Source organism: Phocoena phocoena, chromosome 9 (genome assembly GCF_963924675.1).
Source record: "Phocoena phocoena chromosome 9, mPhoPho1.1, whole genome shotgun sequence".
Classification (NCBI taxonomy): Eukaryota; Metazoa; Chordata; class Mammalia; order Artiodactyla; family Phocoenidae; genus Phocoena; species Phocoena phocoena.
The window spans coordinates 87,360,398-87,385,370 of record NC_089227.1 but is presented as its reverse complement, the minus strand read 5'-3'; the positions used below and the strand labels follow the sequence as shown (position 1 = coordinate 87,385,370).

Here is a 24,973-nt window from a genome sequence, read left to right as displayed (position 1 = left end):
ATTTTTGTTTACTTGTGCAGTCTTTTGGGGAGGGGGTGAGGCAAGATTGTGAATGAAAGAAACTCCAGGCAAGTTTTTCCCAAGGAAGGGGGTCACGCTCTTGCCATGGCTGATTTCACTGGGGCTTAGGGCAAAGCAGAAGGGGACAGCAAAGGAGGGAGAATCAAGACAGCTCTGCAAGAACAATTCCTGATGACCTGGAGACCACAAGGCCCCATACTGAGGACAAATAGGCACCTTGTGCGGCTTTTCTGGATAAACAAATGTCACCACAGCAATAACTGTAATTTCAAAGGGAAAAAACTCACTACTGATAAAAATGTAGCAAGTGAAATAAAAGAAGAAAAATTAAGAAAGGTGTCTCACTGACAGTATGGAGGATGTCAGATTCTTAATTTCGAACAGACTTATATTTGTGCAAGATCCAGCAGAATACGTTGGATCTACATTAATTTGCCTTGTAAACAAAATAAAACTAATAGGTAATAAAAGGCAATCATTGATGTCCACTCCTTAAAACAACTTTTTAATGAAATATTTGAGTCCAATAGAAAAATACTCGTCCCAAGCTGCGGCAACGGTTCCCAAATTTGTCAGCACGTTACAGCCACCTGGGCGGGGTCTTTTAGAAATTCCCACACCCGGGCCTTACCTTGGACCACATGAACCAGAATATCTGGCAGTGGAATCCAGGCATCAGTAGTCTTTAAAACTCTCCAGGTGATTTCAGTGTGCAGAAAATCGGAGTACCATTTATCTATGACCTCTCTGCTTACGTGTGGTCCATGGACCAGCAGCAATGGCTCATCAGGAAGGCTGTTAGAAAGCAGGGCCTCAGGCCCACCTCAGACCTACTGGATCAGAACCTCATTTTCACAAGAACGCCACGTGACCTACACCCACGTTCAAGTATGAGCCACTGTGCTCCAGAGCAGAGTGAGCTGCTCCATCAACCACCATTCACAGACTTTCATTCTGCCTCAGAAATGCAAAAGCAAGTGCAGAGAAGCAAGAATGAAGGTCTGAAATCACTGCTTTCTAAACAAAAGTAAAGGTTGGATGAATAAAGAAGGCAAAATTTAAGCCCCCAGGAAATTTTTACAGAATTTTCAGGTATAAAATTGTTCTGCTATAATAAAAATACACAAACAATAACTAGTATTTAAATGAAGCAGAGAAAAGGGAAAGAAGTTAGTTCATTGGTTTGGACACTAGGTTTTAGCAAAGCTTCCGAAAAAGATAATCTCTTGAAAGACTATCTCCCTTTTCTAAAGTAAATGATACACAAATCCTTCTCCTTTTTTATTTCATTTCTCTTCTGTCTTATTCTCTCTGAATTCTCTTTTAGTGCTTTTTTGCTCGTTAATGTATTTCACAAACCAGTTAACACATGTAATTAGTGTATTAATAAAATCTACCTTGAGATTTTTGGGTGGCTTGAAATTGAAGAATGTCGTCAGTTTATTCTGAGAAGCATTAAGTTCTAGAAGATAAGGCATACAGCTCACACAAGACAAATCTGGGGGGTAAAATGAATAAAGAATAAGGTAAGTCAATAAAACAAAACTTAGACAAAGTCATTAAAAACAGCATACATTATATCAGAACATTTTAAAACTATACCAGTTGGAAGCACAACTTAATTATTCCAGATGAGTGAAATGAATAAAAATAGGAATATGCAAAACACACACACACACACACACACACACACACACACACACACAGTGTGGAAAAGGCACCATGAGCCCACAATTTAACCTTCTTCTCCAGGGTCCCCCACCTGTCCCATCCCCTTCCATCATAACCAGGAAAGAAATGACAGAGGCCTCCTTGTGGCCCAGCTCACTCTCCCCTGAGCTGCTAACAGTCAATGCTTCAAAAATGCCAGCCTTGGGAGAGACCAAGATGGCGGAGGAGTCAGAAGCGGAGATCACCTTCCTCCCAACAGATACATCAGAAATACATCTACATGGGGAACAACTCCTACGGAACACCTACTGAACGCTAGCAGAAGACCTCAGACCTCCCAAAAGGCAAGAAACTCCCTCACGTACCTGGGTAGGGCAAAAGAAAAAAGAAAAAACAGGGACAAAAGAATAGGGACGGGACCTGCACTTCTAGGAGGGAGTGGTGAAGGAGGAAAAGTCTCCACACACTAGGAAGCCCCTTCGTGGGCGGAGACGGGGTGGCGGGGGGTGGGGGGGAGGGAAGCTTCGGGGCCGTGGAGGAGAGCGCAGCAACAGGGGTGCGGAGGGCAAAGCAGAGAGATTCCCGCACAGAGGATTGGTGCCGACCGGCACTCACCAGCCCGAGAGGCTTGTCTGCTCACCCACCGGGGCGGGCGGGGCTGGGAGCTGAGGCTCGGGCTTCGGGCAGATCGCAGGGAGAGGACTGGGGTTGGCTGCGTGAACACAGCCTGAAGGGGCTAGTGCACCACGGCTAGCCTGGAGGGAGTCCGGGAAAAGGTCTGGAGCTGCTGAAGAGGCAAGAGACCATTGTTTCGGGTGTGTGAGGAGAGAGAATTCAGAGCACTGCCTAAACGAGCTCCAGAGACTTGCATGAAACGCTATGGCTGCTGCTGCCGCCACCAAGAAGCCTGTGTGCGAGCACAGGTCACTATCCACACCTCCCCTCCCGGGAGCCTGTGCAGCCCGCCACTGCCAGGGTCCCGTGATCCAGGGACAACTTCCCTGGGAGAACACACGGCGCACCCCACCCTGCCGCCGCAGGCTTGCCCTGAATCCATACTCCTCCCTCCCTCCGGCCTGAGTGAGCCACAGCCCCCGAATCGGTTGCTCCTTTAACATCGCCCTGTCTGAGCGGGAGCAGACGCCCTCACGTGACCCACACGCAGAGGCAAGTCCAAATCCAAAGCTGAACCTCGGGAGCTGTGCAACAAAGAAGAGAAAGGGAAATCTCTCCCAGCAGCCTCAGGAGCAGCGGATTCAATCTCCACAATCAACTTGATGTAACCTGCATCTCTGGAATACCTGAATAAACAATGATTCATCCCAAATTGAGGTGGCGGACTTTGGAGGCAATGATATATATTTTTTTTTTCTATTTTCTTTTTGTGAGTGTGTATGCTTCTTTGTCTGATTTTGTCTGTATAGCTTTGCTTTTAACATTTACCCTAGGGTTCTGTCTGTCCAGTTTGTTTCTTTTCTTTTTTGAGATAGTTTTTAGCACTTGTTATAATTGGTGGATTTGTTTTTTGGTTTGGTTGCTCTCTTTTTAAAATTATTAATAATTATTTTTTATTTTAATAACTTTATTTTATTTTTTTCTTTCCTTTTTTCTCCCTTTTCTTCTGTTCTTCTGAGCCGTGTGGCTGACAGGGTCTTGGTGCTCCAGCCGGGTGTCAGGCTTGTGCCTCTGAGGTAGGAGAGCCGAGTTCAGGACATTGGTCCACCAGAGACCTTCTGGCTCCACGTAATACCAAATGGCGAAAGTTCTCCCAGAGATATCCATCTCAACACGAAGACCCAGCTCCACTCAACAACCAGCAAGCTACAGTAATGGACACCCTATGCCAAACAACTAGCAAGACAATAACACAACCCCGCCCATTAGCAGAGAGGATGCCCAAAATCATAATAAGGTCACAGACACCCCAAACACACCACCTGACGTGGTCCTACCCACCAGAAAGACAAGATCCAGCCTCATCCTCCAGAACGCAGGCACCAGTCCCCTGCACCAGGAAGCCTACACAACCCACTGAACCAACCATAGCCACTGGGGGCAGACACCAAAAACAATGGGAACTACGAACATGTAGCCTGTGAAAAAGAGACCCCAAACGCAGTAAGTTAAGCAAAATGAGAAGACAGAGAAACACACAGCAGATGAAGGAGCAATGTAAAAACCCATCACCAAACAAATGAAGAGGAAATAGGCAGTCTACCTGAAAAAGAATTCAGAGTAAAGACAGTAAAGATGATCCAAAATCTTGGAAAGAGAACGTTTAACAAGGACCTGGAAGAACTAAAGAGCAAACAAACAATGATGAACAACACAATGAATGAAATTTAAAATTCTCTAGAAGGAATCAATAGCAGAATAACTGAGGCAGAAGAATGGATAAGTGACCTGGAAGATAAAATAATGGAAATAACTACTGCAGAGCAGATTAAAGAAAAAAGAATGAAAAGAATTGAGGACGGTCCCAGAGACCTCTGGGACAACATTAAATGCACTAATATTCGAATTATAGGGGTCCCAGAGGAAGAAGAGAAAAAGAAAGGGACTGAGAAAATATTTGAAGAGATTATAGTTGCAAACTTCCCTAATATGGAAAAGGAAATAGTTAATCAAGTCCAGGAAGCACAGAGAGTCCCATACAGGATAAATCCACGGAGAAGCACACCAAGACATATATTAATCAAACAATCAAAAAATAAATACAAAGAAAAAATATTAAAAGCAGCAAGGAAAAAGCAACAAATAACATATAACGGAATCCTCATAAGGTTAACAGCTGATCTTTCAGCAGAAAGTCTACAAAACAGAAGAGAGTGGCAGGACATATTTAAAGTGATGGAAGGGGAGAACCTACAACAAAGACTACTCTACCCAGCAAGGATCTCATTCAGATTCGACGGAGAAATTAAAACCTTTACAGACAAGCAAGAGCTAAGAGAATTCAGCACCACCAAACCAGCTTTACAACAAATGCGAAAGGAACTTCCCTGGGCAGGAAACACAAAAGAAGAAAAAGACCTACAATAACAAACCCAAAGCAATTAAGAAAATGGGAATAGGAACATACATATCAATAATTACCTTAAATGTAAATGGATTAAATGCTGCAACCAAAAGACACAGACTGGCTGAATGGATACAAAAACAAGACCCATATATATGCTGTCTACAAGAGACCCACTTCAGACCTACGGACACATACAGACTGAAAGTCAGGGGATGGAAAAAGATATTCCATGCAAATGGAAATCAAAAGAAAGCTGGAGTAGCAATTCTCGTATCACACAAAATAGACTTTAAAATAAAGACTATTACAAGACGCAGAGAAGGACACTACATAATGATCAAGGGATCAATCCAAGAAGATATAACAATTGTAAATATTTAGGAACCCAACATAGGAGCACCTCAATACATAAGGCAAATGCTAGCAGCCATAAAAGGGGAAATCAACAGTAACACAATCATAGTAGGGGACTTTAACACCCCACTTTCACCAATGGACAGATCATCCAAAAGGAAAATAAATAAGGAAACACAAGCTTTAAATGACACATTAAACAAGATGGACTAAATTGGTATTTATAGGACATTCCATCCAAAAACAACAGAATACACACTTTCTTCTCAAGTGCTCACGGAACATTCTTCAGGATAGATCATATCCTGGGTCACAAATCAAGCCTTGGTAAATTTAAGAAAATGGAGATTGTATCAAGTATCTTTTTCAACCATAACACCATGAGACTAGATATCAATTATAGAAAAAAATCTGTAAAAAAATAAAAATACATGGAGGTTAAACAATACACTACTTAATAACCAAGAGATCACTGAAGAAATCAAAGAGGAAATAAAAAAATACCTAGAAAGAAATGACAATGAAAACACGTTGACCCAAAACCTATGGGATGCAGCACAAGCAGTTCTAAGAGGGAACTTTACAGCAATACAGTCCTACCACAAGAAACAAGAAACATCTTAAATAAACAACCTAACCTTACACCTAAAGCAATTAGAGAAAGAACAAAAAAAAAACCAAATTTAGCAGAAGGAAAGAAATCATAAAGATCAGATCAGAAATAAAGGAAAAAGAAATGAAGGAAACAATAGCAAAGATCAATAAAACTAAAAGCTGGTTCTTTGAGAACATAAAATTGATAAACTATTAGCCAGACTCATCAAGAAAAAAAGGGAGAAGGCTCAAATCAATAGAATTAAAAATGAAAAAGGAGAAGTAACAGCTGACCCTGCAGAAATACAGAGGATCATGAGAGATTACTATAAGCAACTATATGCCAATAAAATGGACAACCTGGAAGAAATGAACACATTCTTAGAAAAGCACAACTTTCTGAGACTGAACCAGGAAGAAATAGAAAATATAAACAGACCAATCACAAACACTGAAATTGAGACTGTGATTAAAAATCTTCCAACAAACAAAAGGCCAGGACCAGATGGCTTCACAGGTGAATTCTATCAAACATTTAGAGAAGAGCTAACACCTATCTTTCTCAAACTCTTCCAAAATATAGCAGAGGGAGTAACACTCCCAAACTCATTCTATGAGGCCACTATCACCCTGGTACCAAAACCAGACAAAGATATCACAAAGAAAGAAAACTACAGGCCAATATCCCTGATGAACATAGATGCAAAAATCCTCAACAAAATACTAGCAAACAAAATCCAACAGCACATTAAAAGCATCATACACCATGATCAAGTGGGGTTTATTCAAGGAATGCAAGGATTCTTCAATATATGCAAATCAATCAATGTGATACATCATATTAACAAACTGAAGGATAAAAACCATATGATCATCTCAAATAGAGGCAAAAAAAGCTTTTGACAAAATTCAACACCCATTTATGATAAAAACCCTCCAGAAAGTAGGCATAGAGGGAACTTACCTCAACATAATAAAGCCCATATATGACAAACCCACAGCCAACATCATTCTCAATGGTGATAAACTGAAACCATTTCCACTAGATCAGGAACAAGATAGGTTGCCCACTCTCACCACTATTATTCAACATAGTTTTGGAAGTTTTAGCCACAGCAATCAGAGAAGAAAAAGAAATAAAAGGAATCCAAATCGGAAAAGAAGAAGTAAGACTGTCACTGTTTGCAGATGACATGATACTATACATAAAGAATACTAAAGACGTTACCAGAAAACTACTAGAGCTAATCAATGAATTTAGTAAAGTAGCAGTATACAAAATTAATGCACAGAAATCTCTTGCATTCCTATACACCAATGATGAAAAATCTGAAAGAGAAATTAAGGAAACACTGCCATTTACCATTGCAACAAAAGGAATAAAATACCTAGGAATAAACCTACCTAAGGAGTCAAAAGACCTGTATGCAGAAAACTATAAGACACTGATGAAAGAAGTTAAAGATGATACAAACAGATGGAGAGATATACCATGTTCTTGCATTGGAAGAATCAACACTGTGAAAATGACTCTACTACCCAAAGCAATCTACAGATTCAGTGCAATCCCTATCAAACTACAAATGTCATTTTTCATAGAACTAAAACAAAATATTTCACAATTTGTATGGAAACACAAAAGACCCCTAATAGCCAAAGCAATCTTGAGAAAGAAAAATGGAGCTGGAGGAATCAGGTTCCCTGACTTCAGATTATACTACAAAGCTACAGTAATCAAGACAGTATGGTACTGGCACAAAAACAGAAAGATCAGTGGAACAGGACAGAAAACCCAGAGATAAACCCACACACATATGGTCACCTTATTTTTGATAAAGGAGGCAAGCATATACAATGGAGAAAAGACACCCTCTTCATGGTGCTGGGAAAACTGGACAGCTACATGTAAAAGAATGAAATTAGAACACTCCCTAACACCATACACAAAAATAAACTCAAAATGGATTAAAGACCTAAATGTAAGGCCAGACACTATAAAACTCTTAGAGGAAACATAGGCAGAACACTCTATGACATAAGTCACAGCAATATCCTATTTGACTCACCTCCTAGAGAAATGGAAATAAAAATAAACAAATGGGACCTAATGAAACTTAAAAGCTTTCGCACAGCAAAGGAAACCATAAACAAGACAAAGAGACAACCCTCAGAATGGGAGAAAATATTTGCAAATGAAGCACCTGACAAAGGACTAATCTCCAAAATTTACAAGCAGCTCATGCAGCTCAATATCAAAAAAACAAACAACCCAATCTAAAAATGGGCAGAAGACCTAAACAGACATTTCTCCAAAGAAGATATACAGACAGCCAACAAACACATGAAAGAATGTTCAACATCACTAATCGTTAGCGAAATGCAAATCTAAACTACAATGAGGTATCACCTCACACCAGTCAGAATGGCCACCATGAAAAAATCTACAAACAATAAATTCTGGAGAGGGTGTGGAGAAAAGGGAACCCTCTTGCACTGTTGGTGGGAATGTAATTTGATACATCTACTACAGAGAACAGTAGGGAGCTTCCTTAAACATCTAAAAATAGAACTACCATACGACCCAGCAATCCCACTACTGGGCATTTACCCTGAGAAGACCATAATTCAAAAAGTCGTGTACCACAATGTTCACTGAAGCTCTATTTATAATAGCCAGGACATGGAAGTAACCTAAGTGTCCATCGACAGATGAATGGATAAAGAAGATGTGCTACATATATACAATGGAATATTACTCAGCCATAAAAAGAAACAAAATTGAGTTACTTTAGTGAGGTGGATGGACCTAGAGTGTGTCATACAGAGTGAAGTAAGTGAGAAAGAGAAAAACAAATACTGTATGCTAACACACATATATGGAATATTAAAAAAAAAAGGTTATCGAGAACCTAGGGGCAGGACAGGAATAATGATGCAGATGTAGGGAATGGACTTGAGGACACGGGGAGCGGGAAGGGGAAGCTGGGACAAAGTGAGAGAGTGGCATGGACTTATATATACTACCAAATGTAAAATAGATAGCTAGTGGGAAGCAGCCGCATAGCACCGGGAGATCAGCTCAGTGCTTTGTGACCACCTAGAGGGGTGGGATAGGGAGGGTGGGAGGAAGACGCAAGAGAGAGGAGATATGGGGATATATGTGTATGTATAACTAATTCACTTTGTTATAAAGCAGAAACTAACACAACATTGTAAAGCAATTATACTTCAATAAAGATATTAAAAAAAAAAAAGCCAGCCTTGGAGGAACTAAAGCCTGGGATATTCCTCTTGATAATTAGCTCCTAAATAACTGCGTTAGGTGTTTTCAGGAAGACTAAAAATGCCACAATTCGTTCTTTGTTATAAATTAAATTTTGTTTTAGATGGACTGAATCTTAAATCTCATTAATTATTTGAAGTGATTTAAATTATTGCTATTATTTTACTGTGATTTTGCACTGCTTAAAAAGTATGTCTGAGTTTTGCATTTTATCCCAAGCCAATGTTCTGGACCTAGAATACTAAGTCAAGGACTATTGTGCTAATACTCGCCTCTAATGAAAATATATACACGACATAAAAATAGTGAAGCATTGGGCTTCCCTGGTGGCGCAGTGGTTGGGAGTCCGCCTGCCGATGCAGGGGACATGGGTTCGTGTCCCGGTCCGGGAAGATCCCACATGCCGCGGCAGCGGCTGGGCCCGTGAGCCATGGCCGCTGAGCCTGCGCGTCCGGAGCCTGTGCTCCACAACGGGAGAGGCCACAGCAGTGAGAGGCCCGCGTATCGCAAAAAAAAAAAAAGCAAAAAAAAAAAAAAAAAATAGTGAAGCATCTTTGTTATGGAGCGGAGGCTAGCACACCGTTGTAAGGCAATTATACTCCAATAAAAAAATAAGAAATAAAAAAAAGGAAGAAATCATGGATACATGTAAAAAAAGAAAATAAGATAACAGAATAAGATCAAACATACCAGTTTTGATAACCAATATTTAGCTATATAGATAAAAGTTTAACTTTTTAAATAAAATCGAAAAACAATGAGAAAATGATTTTAAAAACACAATCTGGGGACTCCCCTGGTTGCTAAGTGGTTAAGAATCCACCTGCCAATGCAGGGGACAAAAAAAAAGAAAGAAAAATAGTGAAGCATTATGTTGCTTTGTTCTGGGACTTTACAGCAGGTGGAATTTGGGACAGCAGGAGGATTAGGGAAAGGCTCAGAAAGAATCACATGACAAGGATTAACAGCCCCGTCTCTACCTGTAACTTGCTTCTCCACCCGTCTTTTAACTCTAGATCACACAACCAGCGATCAAAGCCCCTCAGAAGATGGCCTCTTGAGGAGAACAGAGCCTCCACAGCTGAAGCCCAGCAAAGTGCTTCTACCGTTCACCAGGTGACAAAGTCACTCCCAGGCCAGGAGAAGGAAGCACAGCTGAGTACTGGGGCCCTGTCCTGGAGTAGGTAGAGCCAGAAAGGTGAGGGGCCCCTGACCCCATCCCCCCAACAGCTTTCCTTCTCCAGGTCACGGAAGCCAGAAGATCTCCACCAATTTCTACTTTATTTCTCTGGTCTAAACCACAGCCTTCTTTAGCCTGTCTTTTTTATGAAATTGTTCTAGGAGGAACAGAACACTGAGACATCAACACTTTGGTGGGAATTCATGAGCAAATCCAGAAAGGCTGCCTGTGAGAGGAAAGCTAAGAAGAAACTGTAATTGCTTTAAAAGTTTTGCCTATTTGTCCCATCTGAGCTCAGCTCCATATCTGTCAACGGTGATCGTGACCCTCTTAATTTCCACGGGCCCCCATACCCCCTTGGAGCTGATCTTTCTGTGGGCAGGTAAGTGCTGTACCATGGAGCTCTGTCTTGAAGCAAAAGCAGCAGCTACCGCTTGGATGGTGAGTACATTTCACACTTTGTAGATGCTCAGTGCTTTCGAATCACTTTGATAGGAAAAATCCACCTTCTGGGTTGCTGGGCTTCTAACTCTCCCTACTCGGTGTAGTGACCTCCTTGTCCACCAGATGGCAGGAGCTCCTCATGTCTACAACTGTGATTCTCAAAGTGTGGTCCTGTACTGGCTTCCAGGGAAACTAATCAGAAATGCAAATTTTCAAGTCCCACCCCAGATCTACGGAATCAGAAAGTCTGAGGGTGGGGCACAGGCATCTAAGTTTTAACAGGTTCCCTCCAGGTGATTCTGATGCAAGTTGAAATCTGGTCCATATCAGGTCATCAATAAAGCTGTTCTCTTGAAAAGAAAAATATATACTGTGCCTTACACACAATAAGTTCTCGAACACTTGATGAGGTAATAAAGGGGGACATAAAAGACTGAAGGAGACTGATCTGAAGAGGAAAGCTTCATTTGCTACCGGGAACTGCTTGCTCAAGGGGCAAGGGTATGAAGCCACATCTCTTTCACTTTTGCCGCGCACAAAAGATTGCTGGAGTCTCCCCAACCCTGCAATCCCTTAACCAGTAAATGAAACCAATCTTGGAGGTGTGGGGTGTGGGGAGACCGCCTGCCATTAACACTAAAAATTCTTTCCGATGATAACATATCTGGCATTTGCCTTAAATAACCCTGGGAAGGATGGATGAAGCAAGATGGGCCATGGGCTGACAATTGTTGAACCTGAATATTCATTACAAACCTCTCTACTTGTACACGTTTGTAATTTTCCATAAAGAAGTTTTATGAAACTAGAAAAAAATTAACAAAAAGCCTTTCAAACAGTAGCATTTTAAGAATTAAAATATGCTAGAATGCTTCTTAGCCATTGATAAGAGTGAATTTTAATTATTGCAGTCAGATGGGAGGAAGAAATCAGAGAAGTCCATATCAGCAACACTTAATCGTCTTATAAAAACCTAAAGTGGGGCTTCCCTGGTGGTGCAGTGGTTGAGAGTCTGCCTGCCGACGCAGGGGACACGGGTTCGTGCCCCGGCCCGGGAAGATCCCACATGCCACGGAGCGGCTGGGCCCGTGAGCCATGGCCGCTGAGCCTGCGCGTCCGGAGCCTGTGCTCCGCAGGGGCAGAGGCCACAGCAGTGAGAGGCCCGCATGCCACAAAAAAAAAAAAAAAAAAAAAAAAGCTAAGGTGAACAGAAAGGTGATCAATGAAGAAAGAAGCAGGTCAGAAATTTCAAATAGGGTCAGAAAATTAGAAACAAGGATCAAGGTTTGAAGAAATTGTGACTAATTTCATTCAATGTGAGCAAGGTATCACAACAAATACCTTATATGGAACCACAAATGGCAGAGTTAGACTTGTAAGAACCCACTAACTATATGGAGACATCGAAGAGGGGGAAAAAATTAATTTCTGAATCCCTGGTGTTCAAATAAGAACAGAAGGAGCTAGCCAGGATTAAGATGTAGATGCAAATGCAAAATAAAGAAAAGCATCCATTAAAGGGGGATAAAAGAACTAATTCATCTACACTGAATAAACTAAAAGAGGGAAGGAAATGGGAATCATCAAATATTCAGGAGGCATTAAAGAAGTAATGATCCATCTCTTGAAAGGAAAAAGCAAAGCAAACATTCCATCTGACGCTCTTTAATATCACTGAGTGGGTCTCAACCATCGCATAATGTAGCATGTTTGCTGACCTCTGCCTTTTTCTTTTGTCATCAGTTATAGGTGCTTTTTTTCCATGGAAGACAGAGGATCAATGTGTACAGTGATCCACAATAGCACTTATATCAAGTTTGGTAGTATTAAAGTATATTACCTTCTGCAAAGCTTAAATTTTGAAATAATTCAGCAATTCACTGACTTACTAGAATGACAGTTACATACCTTCAATTTTATTTACTGAAAGATCCAACTTCTGCAGGTGAATGTATCCACAGAGGATGCTAATGTCAATTAGATCAAGATCCTGAGAAAATAAAAGGTAAAAGATTTAATGTTGCTTTAACAGATGAGTACTCAGGCTTCTCAAGACATCTGGAAATAGAGGTCGACAGAAAGAAATCCAGAATTTCCTTTGAAAGTACAGTAGAAGTGAGAGAAGAAAATCTGAAGCCTACTACCAATAGGGTCTCAAAACAGACTACAAACCCCATCCAAAAATGCATTCTTCTGAAGGAAATAATAGCTTGGAAAATTAGTGTTGTTAGCAAGAACATACACAACATGAAAAGGCAAATTAAAGCAGGGTTCATGAAGACCTTTAGAGCGGAGTTTTATATTTTAAAAAACCCACACATAAGAGCAATAAAGCCAAAGCCTTTATCTAGTAGAAGAAAAGAAAAAGCAAATGCCTAGAATTCAAATGAAATGTTAGAAGAGTTCACACCTAATCGAGTGATCATTAATAACAATACTTCTTAGGCTTCCTCAGGCTTCAAAGCTCTCTCCCAATAATCTCATCTGATCAAACAAACCTGTGAGATATGTAGGGCAGATTATCCCCAGTGTAGGGATGAGGAATGTGAGGTACAGAGAGGTAGGTAAATAGCCTAAAATCACTTAGCAAGTTAGCAACACAAAAGCAGCTCCAAGTCTCCTGAATCTTTGTCCGAGATCCCTTCCATGAAATCTTGCATCTAGTGAACATCACGAGGGGTTGGAGGGGAATTTGGTCCCTTGGAACAAAGACTCGTGTCACTGGTTTACGTTGCGATGTCAGAGTCAGAAAAAGCCAACCAAAGTGTCATGATAAGCAAGCTCTCAAATATAAGAATGATAATAAAGGCCTCTAGAACAATAATAAGTAAATTACTGATGACCTACTACATACAAGGCATTAAGCTTGGCATGATGAGAAACACGTACAGTGTTGGGCTAGAGCTACATTTTGCCTTTAAGAAACTTACGACTTTGGGTAGGAGAGAAACTGTGTACACAAGTAATTAGAGAAAGTTAGAAAATTATGTGCAACATAAGTTAAGACATAAGGTGGGAAAAATCACTAACCTGGCCAACCCTAAGAAAGTGTATTCAGTAAGACAGGCTATTAGGGCAAAGTAATTCAACATGTAATATCTCAAATGTAAGGAGGTCAGTGGAAAAGTAAGAAGCTTCAGTCCATCTAGCTGAAATAAGATTTAAAGGATTGTGCTTTCTTGTAGATCAGTTTAAGGCGTAGCACTACGTATATACGTAGAGTATTGATTGAAAAGGACTTGTGTACAGATGTACCGCTACTGGAATTAACTTCCATTCCAGAGTCTGACATAGTGCAATGCACACAGGGTCCCTGTACATTACTGCCTGACTGGCTGAGTCACCCATAAAATGCTGTAAAGTGATAACAGTAAAAGATTAGAGCCTTCGTATGCTGTTCTCAAAGGACATGCCATGAAACCAGCATGGGTAAAAAGGGCTTAACATTTGTTGGACAGTTTACTAGTTCAAATCCAAGATAAAACAGCCTTGCTATGAATTATATATGCTTGAGGCAAATTAGGGTGCTGTAGCAAAATTTCAGTGTGTTTTTTTCACCTACGTATCTGCATTTACTCTGTGGACCTTCAAGGAGCAGTTAATGCTTTACAATACAAGAAAGCAAACGAAATAAATTAATTTTCTAGGACTATAAAGAAACAAAATGAGGAAAGAAGCTGAAATACTGAGTACTCTGCTCTTACAGCTTCTCATGATAAATTTAGAGTCAAGATTCTGTGCTGGACCTACTAGAGAATGGACTTGAGGATACGGGGAGGGGGGAGGGTAAGCTGGGACAAAGTGAGAGAGTGGCATGGACATATATACACTACCAAACGTAAAACAGATAGCTAGTGGACCTACTAGAGAATGGACTTGAGGATATGGGGAGGGGGAACGGTAAGCTGTGACAAACTGAGAGAGTGGTATGGACATATATACACTACCAAACGTAAAATAGATAGCTAGTGGGAAGCAGCCGCAGAGCACAGGGAGATCATCTCAGTGCTTTGTGACCACCTAGAGGGGTGGGATAGGGAGGGTGGGAGGGAGGGAGACGCAAGAGGGAAGAGATATGGGAACATATGTATATGTATAACTGATTCACTTTGTTATAAAGCAGAAACTAACACACCATTGTAAAGCAATTATACTCCAATAAAGATGTTAAAATAATAATAATAATTCAAAATTGATAATACACTTAAGTGTAGAAGATAAAACATTAAGGCCTCTAGAAGAAACTAAAGGGAAATATATTTATGATACTTCTATAGGCAAAGATTTTTAAAATTGGACACAGAAAGCACTAATCATGAAAGAAAAAATATTGATGTCACTCAAATTTAAGAAATTCTGTTCATTAAGAGATATCATTAAGAGAGTTAAAAACCAAGCCACTGGGAGAAGATAATGTGTACATCTGACAAAGAATACATATCCAGAATATATATCCACAAATTAATAAAGATGGACAATCCAATAAATATATGGGCAATAGACTACAAGAGGCATTTAGCAAATCTAAATGGCCAATAACATACAAAAAGGTACTGCAATAAAATACCACCATACTCCCAAATATCCTTTTGCCACCGGTTTCATCAAAAAAGGATCCAAACAGGGACTTCCCTGGTGGCAGAGTGGTTAAGAATCCACCTGCCAATGCGGGGGATGCAGGATCGATCCCTGGTCCAGGAAGATCCCACATGCCGCAGAGCAACTAAGCCCACGCGCCACAACTACTGAGCCTGCGCTCTAGAGCCCGCGTGCCACAACTACTGAAGCCCGTGTGCCTAGAACCCATGCTCTGCAACAAGAGAAGCCACTGCAATGAGAAGCCCGTGCACCGTGATGAAGAGTAGCCCCCGTTCGCCGCAACTAGGAAGCCCGCGCGCAACGAAGACCCAATGCAGCCAAAAATAAATTTTTAAAAAAGGATCCAAAAAAAAAAAAAAGAAATCTACAGTAAAGAATGTATCAGTATACCATATTTTAGTTAAAGAGAAACATTTCCGAATAATTTGGAAAAAATAAGTGTTTTCAACTTCATGTCATATATAAATGTAAGCAAAATAGATAATATTGATAAAGAAATACATACATACAAAAAAAAAGATTCTGTGCTGGTATCGAAATCTTGAAAATTGATGAATAACAATACATTTTTCTCTTTCATAATAGCTACCTTTTAGAAAGTGAGCTACAGCTCACAGCTACTGATTTCTTGACATACTTAGGGGGGAAAAAGTCAATACAAAAATATTTTGTTCCCTTGGATTCAGACATAAATTGTAGTCCTGGCACTGATCAGAAAGAAAATTCTTAAAGAGTTTTTGATTGGTTTTACATAATCAAATTCAACCTCCTGGAAGGAAAGCACTGATTACTATAAAACAGACTGCTTAAGATGAGAGAAACAGACTGTGAAGGAAATGAAAACAAAGGAACTTGGCGGGGGGCAAGGGGGCTGATTATTGGACTGGCCAGGGCTCTTTGATGTCAAACATAAATAACTCATCGCCATTCTCCATCACATGCAAGACTCTGAGATTTGGGGGCCACCAAAAAAGGTATGAGTACCAGAGAAAATGGATGTGGTCCCACCAGTGTCAAGATGTAGCCAGCCAATGGTGAGCTTCTCATACTCACTGATAAAGTCAGACTGAGGTAGACCTGCTCAGTCCCAGAGCCTGAGCGCCCCAGTTTGTAAAGTTTCTCAGCCACGACCTCCTCTCTCAGGACCCCATCAAATTCTCCCTGCAAAAAAACCAGAGAGGCGGACAAAGAAAGGATTCCATTAGAACAGAAGTAATCCACCTCATCACATCCAGCACTTATTTACTATATTACATATCTGGGAGCTGAGCCTTCCAAAATTTACCAAAGAAAACTGTGTTGTTGGGACTTCCCTGGTGGCACAGTGGTTAAGAATCCACCTGCCAATGCAGGGGACAAGGGTTCGATCCCTGGTCCGGGAAGATCCCACATGCCGCAGAGCAACTAAGCCCATGTGCCACAACTACTGAGCCTGTGCTCTAAAGCCTGCGAGCCACAACTACTGAGACCACGTGCCACAACTACTGAAGTCCATGCACCTAGAGCCCGTGCTCCACAACAAGAGAAGCCATTGCAATGAGAAGCCCGTGCACTGCAACCAAGAGTAGCCCGCTCTCGCCGCAACTAGAGAAAGCCTGTGCACAGCAACGAATACCCAACGCAGCCATAAATAAATAAAGGAAACGGTAATTTTAAAAAAAACTGTGTTGAAGACCCATACATATTACATATGATTAAGAAAATATCGATCAAATCAATGTATTGCTGCTGAACTTTCAGGTGGTTGCTTGTATTAGGTATTCAAAGCAGAATTAACACAGTAGCAGTAGAAGCATCAATATTAGTGATGACAGCTACGATGATTTAGCGCTTCTGTTCTGGGCACTGTGCTAAGAGCTCTCAATGGGTCCACTCATTTAATCCTCCTGACAATCCTGAGGGAGGTACGCTTAGCTCCATTTTACAAATGAAGAAACTAAGGCTCACAGAAGTTAACTTGCCTGAAACCATATAGCTAGAATGTGACAGAGCCAGAATACAAATCCGAATCTGTCTGACTCCAGGGCATTTCTAACCACTACACTTGACTGCTTGTCCACAACCCAAAGGATGGTTACATCAAATTAAGGCAATTACTTCTCTACATCTGGTATTCTTGCTGGAGAAAACAGGTCCTCAGTTCACTTTGTACTGGCTAATTTTGCTAGGTTCATACAATTTACAAGATTAATTAAAAGGGTAATATCATTTGTAGAAGGAGCTTGGCCCTTAGTGTGTAGACACCATGGGACCAGTGGTGGCCCAACACACCCCTCCCCCAATAATGACAGATAGAACAGATAATAGATGGACTAGTGCTGTGTTTGTGCTGCCTTCAGCTCCATTATGGCCAACACACTAACATCAGCACGAGGACACAAAATACAAGTAACCACGTCAGTCACGCCAATATTACTAACCAATGTAACTGGTACAGGGACTGTGATGGCAAAACACTCTCTCAGGTCTTCTATATTCATCCAAGGACCAATGATGCTGCTCAGGCTTCTAGTACTAAGGACAGAAGTATGCAGGCTTGTGCTACTGTAAAGAGCTTTCTTTCCTCCCCCATTTCCACTAACCCAGAGAAGCAAATATCACTCAAACGGAGATACTGCACAGCTGGTTTGAACCCCAGATCTGCCATTTTGGACATATGACTTTGGGAGATCAAGTTTTCTCTGAGACTCATAATTTTTCATCTATAAATAGGATATGTTATTACTTTTTCTTAATGTTTTGGAGAGAATGAAAAATAACTGTGAACATAAAGCTCTTAGCGTGGTGCCTAGAACACAGCAAGTGTCCCCAATAAATGGCAGCTGTTAGCACAAATTGGTGAATTCAGAAATTCCACATCTTATTCATCCATACCAATCAACCTGTTCACAAAATGGGGGAAAGAGATCTCCCTTTCTAAACAAAGTTGCAATTTTTTATAGTAGGCCTGGGAAGGAGTAGAGGTGAGAGAGTGTTACCTTCCCTCCCAAACTTTCCATGTGGCCCACCCCCTCCATTTCCTGGGAACGAGAAACTACCGAATCCCTTATTTACAGTAGGTGGACATCTGTTTTTCAACACAGCCATTGATACAGAGACTGGACACACTGTCAGCACTGTCCCAAAGCCCCAAGGCAAGACTCCTCACGGCCACCCCCTCACACATCCTTTGAGGTTCCTGCCATTTGTCAGTGTCATGTCTCTCCCTTCTGGTCTTTGGTCATCTTCAGACCTTGACCAGCCCTATCTGTATCTTAGGTGGTTTCAGAATCCCTAAGGAGAGCCACTCAACACCCCAACCATTCCAAGTACATGCACACATACATGTTCCTTTATTTTCTCAACTCCAGACACCCTAAAATTGGTCTCTAGCCGACTTCAGCCACTCACTCCCCTGGGCATGCCCTGGACTTAGTCATCATGCTAAACTGCTCCACCCTAGAAACCTCAGACCGCAAGTCTTCCATTGTTCTCGGCTCCCACAGCTGCCCATCCTTCAACCTTTCCAACACCTACTGAACTTGGTCTCTGACCACAACAAAATCTCCGGTCTGTTCAGCCTTCCCTTTACCTCAGAGTCTATCTGTCCCCTCCTGACTATACTTCCTTCTCTACTGGGTCTCCCATGGGCAATTTCAATGTCTCTCTACCCTCAAGTCTCTGACTCCTTGGCCCCTGACTGCAACTGCCCCATGCATACCCAAACCTGAATCAACTTCACGCTCAACTACTGCCTTGGGGCAGGGATTGTCATGTTCATCATCCATTTGGGATAAAAATCTTCCCAGCGTACGAAGCACAGGTCATCCAAGTACACAAACTACTTCAGGAGTTTGATAAACTACAATAGAGGTAGGCAGGGTGCTTTCACTAGGAGCAGGGCACCCATTTTATGGCCATTTTAGTGGGGAGTAGGGGGTTAGCAAAGACTTCCTCGGTGAGAGAACCATTGAAACCCAAAGTTGTGAGTTATTCTGGCAAAGGGGAAGAAAGGGCAGAAGAGGGCCAAGAGGGTATTGCAGGTACAAGGGGCAACATGTACAAGATCCCAAAGGCAACGGCGAGTATAGCCCGTTGGGGAAACTACAAAGAGTTCAACTAGCGAAAGTGTAAGGTGGGGAGGAGGGATACAGTACCTAATACACGTTTGGTGCTAAAACACGGGCTGAATGAATAACAAGACTACTTCTCCCCCCGAGGGGCTCAGTGGGCGGGAAAGGCCCACTCTGGTGCCACATTCAAGTCAGCTTCTAGCTGGGCCTCGGCGCTATGGTGCTATTAAGGTCCCCTTCTTCCTCAGCTGCCTTTCAAGTCCCCACCTTGCTGGTGAGATCTCCAGCCCAGTCCTCAAGCTGTCAGGTGCCTCCACTCCTGTGTCCTCACTCTCTGCAGGGGACCCTCTCAGTCCTTCTCTTCCACTTCCGAGGCAAGGTAGGAATGATCAGACATCAGCCCCTCCACATCGCACACCTGTCCTGATGCTTCCTGCTGGGGTCTCAGAGGAGGTCAGCTCCTTCTCCACACTCAGGGTCCAGCACCCTCTGTTTCCCCAGAGACCGTGTTCAGGGACCATCAATGCTGCCCTCTTTTGCCTGTGGTTTCAACCGGTCACTCTCCACTGTCATTCTCCAAGTTGTCACTTCTCCAGCTCTACGAGCATTTGAGTCCCTTCTGTCCTACAAGGGCTCTCTTCAGTCCTGCATGTTCCCTTAGCTATAGCTATAGTTTCCCTTAATAGCCAAGCTAGTTTACCCCTTGTTCACCTCCCATTCATGCCTCAACTTGCTTCACTTAGGCTGCTGCCTTCACGTCACAAAATCCACATGGGCCAAGGTCTACAGTGACTGTCAAATAGGCAAAGCTAATGAACCCTTTTTTTTTTAAAGAACTAATTTATTTGAGGCTTAATAATTTGTTGGGTTTATTTTTTAAAGATTTTTTTTTCTGATGTGGACCATTTTAAAAGTCTTTACTGAATTTGTTACAACATTGCTTCTGTTTTGGTTTTTTGGCCGCGAGGCATGTGGGTCTTAGCTCCCTGACCAGGGATGGAACCCACACCCCCTGCATTGGAAGGCGAAGTCTTAACCACTGGACGGCCAGGGAGGTCCCTAATGAGCCCTTTTTGGGCCTCTTCCCACTTAACCTCTTGGAGGCATAACCCATGCCAATGTTCTCAACACCCTTTCTTGCCCTGGCTTCCCTCCTGTTCAGCTCTCTTCCTTCTCCTTTTTCTCTTATCAGTCTTTTCCAGTTTCTTCCCCTGAATCCTCTTCATCTGCCTGCCTCTGAAATACCTGTACCCCCAGGGTTTTTTTCTTGGCCCTCTCCTTCTCTCCTTTCTTCTCTTCCTGAATGATCTCACAGACTCCAATGCTGATGATTTCCAGGTCTCTGACCCTGAGCCCTCCTCTCCTGATTTCCAGAGGCCTACGATTCACATACCCAACTCTTGAATGCACAGCTCCACCTGCCCCTGTTTCCCATGGTGGTTAGTGGCCCTAATATTCCCCCCGGAACACGCCACAGACCTAGCAGTCACCCTAGACTTCCAATATTCAATTAGTAAGTGTTTCATCTCAAATATTTTAAATACGTATTTCTCTCTAGCTTCCTTTCCATTCCCATTGCCTTAATCCAGACTCTTGTCTCTTCCCCAGAGATTGCTCCTCTTCGCACTGATCTCCCTGCCTCCAGGCTCACCATCTTCTTATCTAACCTCCCTTGGCCACAAGAGCAGTTCCCTGCTGCTTAGAGTCAAGTCCACAGTCCCTACAACAGCACAGCGCTCTCCACAATCTGGCCCCCACCTCATCCGTTTTTCTGCTCTCACCTATAACCCACCACTTGGAAAAGCTGCCGTCTGCCTGCCCACACACCACCTCTGCACCCAAGTAAGGGTTGACTTCCTTTCCAGTCTTCCGCCATGCCTGCAACCCGGCTATCATCTGTACACATCTCTTCATAGGATGAACACTCACTCTTATCTCACCTTGAGAGCTGGGACCGTCACACTCTCATCTTTTTCTACCATCACCGTAGCTATTATGTATTACATCTCTGATTTGCTGAGAGCCTGCACTGTATCAGACACTATGCTAAGAACTTTAACATAGACTTTCCCATTAAATTTGACGTTCGTAACTATCCAATGAGCAGGCATTATCATCCACATAAAGTTACTGGAGCGGTTTTCATGCAGCAGAAACATATCACAGGCCCAGACATTTCTTCTGCCCTGTAGAGTCAGAGTACTTCCAATATAGCAATCACTTGTGAATGCTTGTTCAATGAAGGCTAAATTAATGAAGTCACCTGACGGCTGTAGTTAGTAGGTAAGAACAGGTAAGTTATTACTTGGATTAGTAACAGTGTAAATAATATATTGTGCTAAGTAGTTTACACATAGGATCTCATTAAATTTTCACAGCTCTCCATGAGGTAGATAGCATTCTAATTCCGGTAGCGCAGATGCGACACAGAGAGTATGAGTGACTTGCTCAAAATCTCACAACAAACAAAAGGCTTTATACAGATCTTTGAATTCCAAAGGCAATATTCTGAACAGCTGCTCTGCCCTAACTCCCTCAAGTTCATTGAGGCTAATTACATTATAGGCACTTAATAATCATTTTGACCATCAGAGCATTATAAATCTTAGTCGGGCTAGGATATGGAAAATAAATCACTGAACATAAAAGCCCAAATGTTTCCTCTCAAAACTTTTTGGTTTATTCAGCATATCAAAACATATGAGACACTATAAAAAGGTAAAAGAGAATGTGAGAACACAAAACAAATACTAATTTTAGAATATAAATAGAAGAAATAATAAACTTTTCCCACACAAAAGCCTACAAGCCAAAAAGGATTAACTAGTTCAAGTCAACCCCCTCCCTCTATGGTTTGTTAATGGCATATTGAAGACAGATTAACAATGCTACTAATGAACCCCACAGCTGAAGAACATGCATTAATTAGAATAACCTGGTGATTCATTTGTTAATTCCTCTGGCGTGGAAGCCATACAAACACCTCAAAGTTGTAAAAACATCGCTACAGTTTTCCAGTAGTCACTGTTAAGCATGGCAAAGTAAATCAACAGAAGGTGAACAAAATAAGTAGTAATCTTCTGTGGTCCACTTTAAACAAAACTGATGTGTAACTAGGCCTTGTAGAAGGAGGTAGAAGAAGACAAAATGGGGGGATGAGGGTGGAAAAAAACAGGCCAAATGTGGAAAGTGAACAAAAGGATATTACAAAAGAAGGGAACCCAAGTGGAGACACAATGTAAGTAGTCAGTGGCAGAATCAGAGTAACAGAAGACACTGCAAGTTACAGAGGGGAGAACAAGAAAAAATAAGACAAATGAGGAATGGGGGTGGTGAAAGAGAACAGGCATAACAAAGAGAAACCTGTTTGGCCTCAAGGGGGAAAGAAAGGTGACTAGGAAAAGGTGCAATGATGCAGAGGGGATGCCAGAAGAATATCACAGAACAGGATGTTGGAAACTTTCTATTTCTCTGTATTATATCTACTTCTGAAAAGAATTTGAAGCAATTTATACTGTGAAGAAGGAGGAAAGGGAAGAGAAAAACCTAATCTAAAGAAAAACTACTGAAGTTAAGAAAAATACTGAATTAAGAAAAAAAGTTATGTTTCTTGGCAGGCAAGACAAAGAGGAAAACCTAACAGTTTATCAAAAGAAAGCAAATCAAAAGAGTGGATATATGTATATGTATAACTGATTCACTTTGCTGTACTCCTGAAACTAACACAACATTGTAAATCAACTATACTCCAATAAAAAATTTTTTAAAAAAGAAAGCAAATAATGTATTAGAAAGCCAAGAGAAAGAAGTGACATGATGTGAAGTGGAAAGGGATAAGAAGGCAGGCAACGGGCTAAGGAAGGAACAGGATGCTAATAAGTGTAAGTGGAATTGGGTCATGTTTAGAAGAGGTATTGTAGAAAAGAGGGAATCCGTATTAGTGTGAAAGGCCAAGCTGCCAACTAGGCATTACAGGTGGGAATGTTGGGAACATTCCCCACATCCTGAAATGCTCTCACAGTGAGCAGGGTGTGTTGTTTGTATAATGCATCATATACCCCTGGCAGGAGTAATATATAAAAACTTTCAGGTCACTTGGTCTTTGAGGAAGCACTTAGATTATTTCAAAAGGGTAATTTTTTTTTTCCTAGAGGAAGGAGGATGAAGGGACTCCTTCATCGGGGAGAGTGTTGGAGTATTTCACAGTCATGAGGAAAAGGTGCGGGGGGGTGCAGAAGTAGAAGTCTGTCTATTCACAACACTGTCAAGCCGTAACTCGCATACAAATAGATACTTTTTCCTCAACGATGCTGTGTAACTTGACTCTTAAGAAATCAAATGTGCTAACGAAAAATAAAGGACATACTTGAAGATATTTCAGGCAAAGGGTGAGGAAACCGAGTAACAGAAATGGGAAGGAGAGAGGGGGAGTCTCAGAGCAGTAAGGAAGAGGCGTTCCTGGAGGCAAGGAGCCCTAGGAATGGGCTCTGCCGCAGGCTGGTGAGGGGTCCGACCGCTGGAGAAGGAAGTGAGGGGGTAAGGGGTGGGGGGAAGGCACACCTCAAAATTCAGCATTTCGGACTCTGAAGACTCCTCGAACTCCACTTTGCCCTCGCCCTCTCCCTCGCCCTCTTCCTGGTCTTCGTAATCTCTGTCCACGTCCGACTCTTGAGAGCAGTGAATGAGCTGCTGGAGTAGGTAGGAGGAGGTTTTGCGAAAAGTATTTTTCGGTCTCTGCCCCATGGGAAAAGGAGACCAGGGAGACTGACGTTCGTTTTCTGAGTGCAGTAGTTTCGACTGGGCTCCAGTTCGTGAACTGCTCACGGCTCCCTGGAGACCGGAAGGCTTCGGCAACTGGGGATCGCTCCCGGAGGTCGCCATCTTATTTACCGGGATTGCCTAGGAGACTGACGCCAGGGGAGGAGGCGCCGCAGGGGATTTTGGGGGCTGTAGTCTCCGCCCCTCCCTGGGTCCTCGCTTTCAGCTTCCGGAGCCATTGGCGCACGACTTTCCTTTCCCGTGTGTGTGTGTGTGTGTGTGTGTGTGTGTGTGTGTGTGTGTGTGTGTGTGTGTGTGTGTGTGTGTGTGTGTGTGTGTGTGTGTGTGTGTGTGTGTGTGTGTGTGTGTGTGTGTGTGTGTGTGTGTGTGTAATCGCTAGCTTTGTTTTTTTTTGCTTGTCTTGCTCGTTTTTCACCTTTTTTCTCTGCACCCCCTTTTTTGTGTTCAACAGTTTTCTCTCAACCTCGAGGCCCCTCTTAGATATTTTTCATCCCGCCCTGAGATCACCGGTGAGCACCCTATCCTACTTCATTCACGGAGGCTCTTTACGCAGAGTTAGTGTTAGGTGTCTCTAAAGCTGTCTGTCTGAGAGCTAATAACACTGAAATTTTACTCTATGCAGAACGCAGTGCGCATAAATGAAATAGAAGGCATGGTTCCTGTCCATATTGCGGATAATAAAGAGAAACTACCAGACGACGACTGAGAGTTGGTTGGCAATTAACTTACATTTTTACACCTAAATGATAAGCCATGTCCTTGGGTAGAAAAACTGGCAGTGGTCTAACAATCCAAACAGAGACAAACGACTGTCAAACTGACACTGTATCCGAAAGCCTCTGTAAAGCTATTAGCATCGCATAAATAATTGTATTAGTCAATGACCTGCATTGGTAATTATTTTTATTTTGTTGCATAGGTTCTCTTTGCAGTTTTCTAAAATACTCTTGCAAGATTTCAAAGCATGATTTTAT

At 42.0% G+C, this 24,973-nt stretch overlaps 1 protein-coding gene across 1 annotated transcript in view; it reads right to left on the bottom strand.

Annotated features, from left to right (window-relative positions):
- The window catches only part of LRGUK (leucine rich repeats and guanylate kinase domain containing), a 118,764-nt gene extending 94,663 nt beyond the window's left edge, over nt 1–24,101 (bottom strand). Inside the window, exons 1-4 of the mRNA XM_065884037.1 lie at nt 23,781–24,101; nt 16,222–16,329; nt 12,478–12,559; nt 1,419–1,519 (exon numbers count right to left, since the gene is read on the bottom strand). Of these exons, the coding sequence (XP_065740109.1) occupies nt 1,419–1,519; nt 12,478–12,559; nt 16,222–16,329; nt 23,781–24,101 (612 nt within the window). The remainder of the gene's footprint in view (nt 1–1,418; nt 1,520–12,477; nt 12,560–16,221; nt 16,330–23,780) is intronic.
- Between the last annotated feature and the right edge of the window lie 872 nt (nt 24,102–24,973).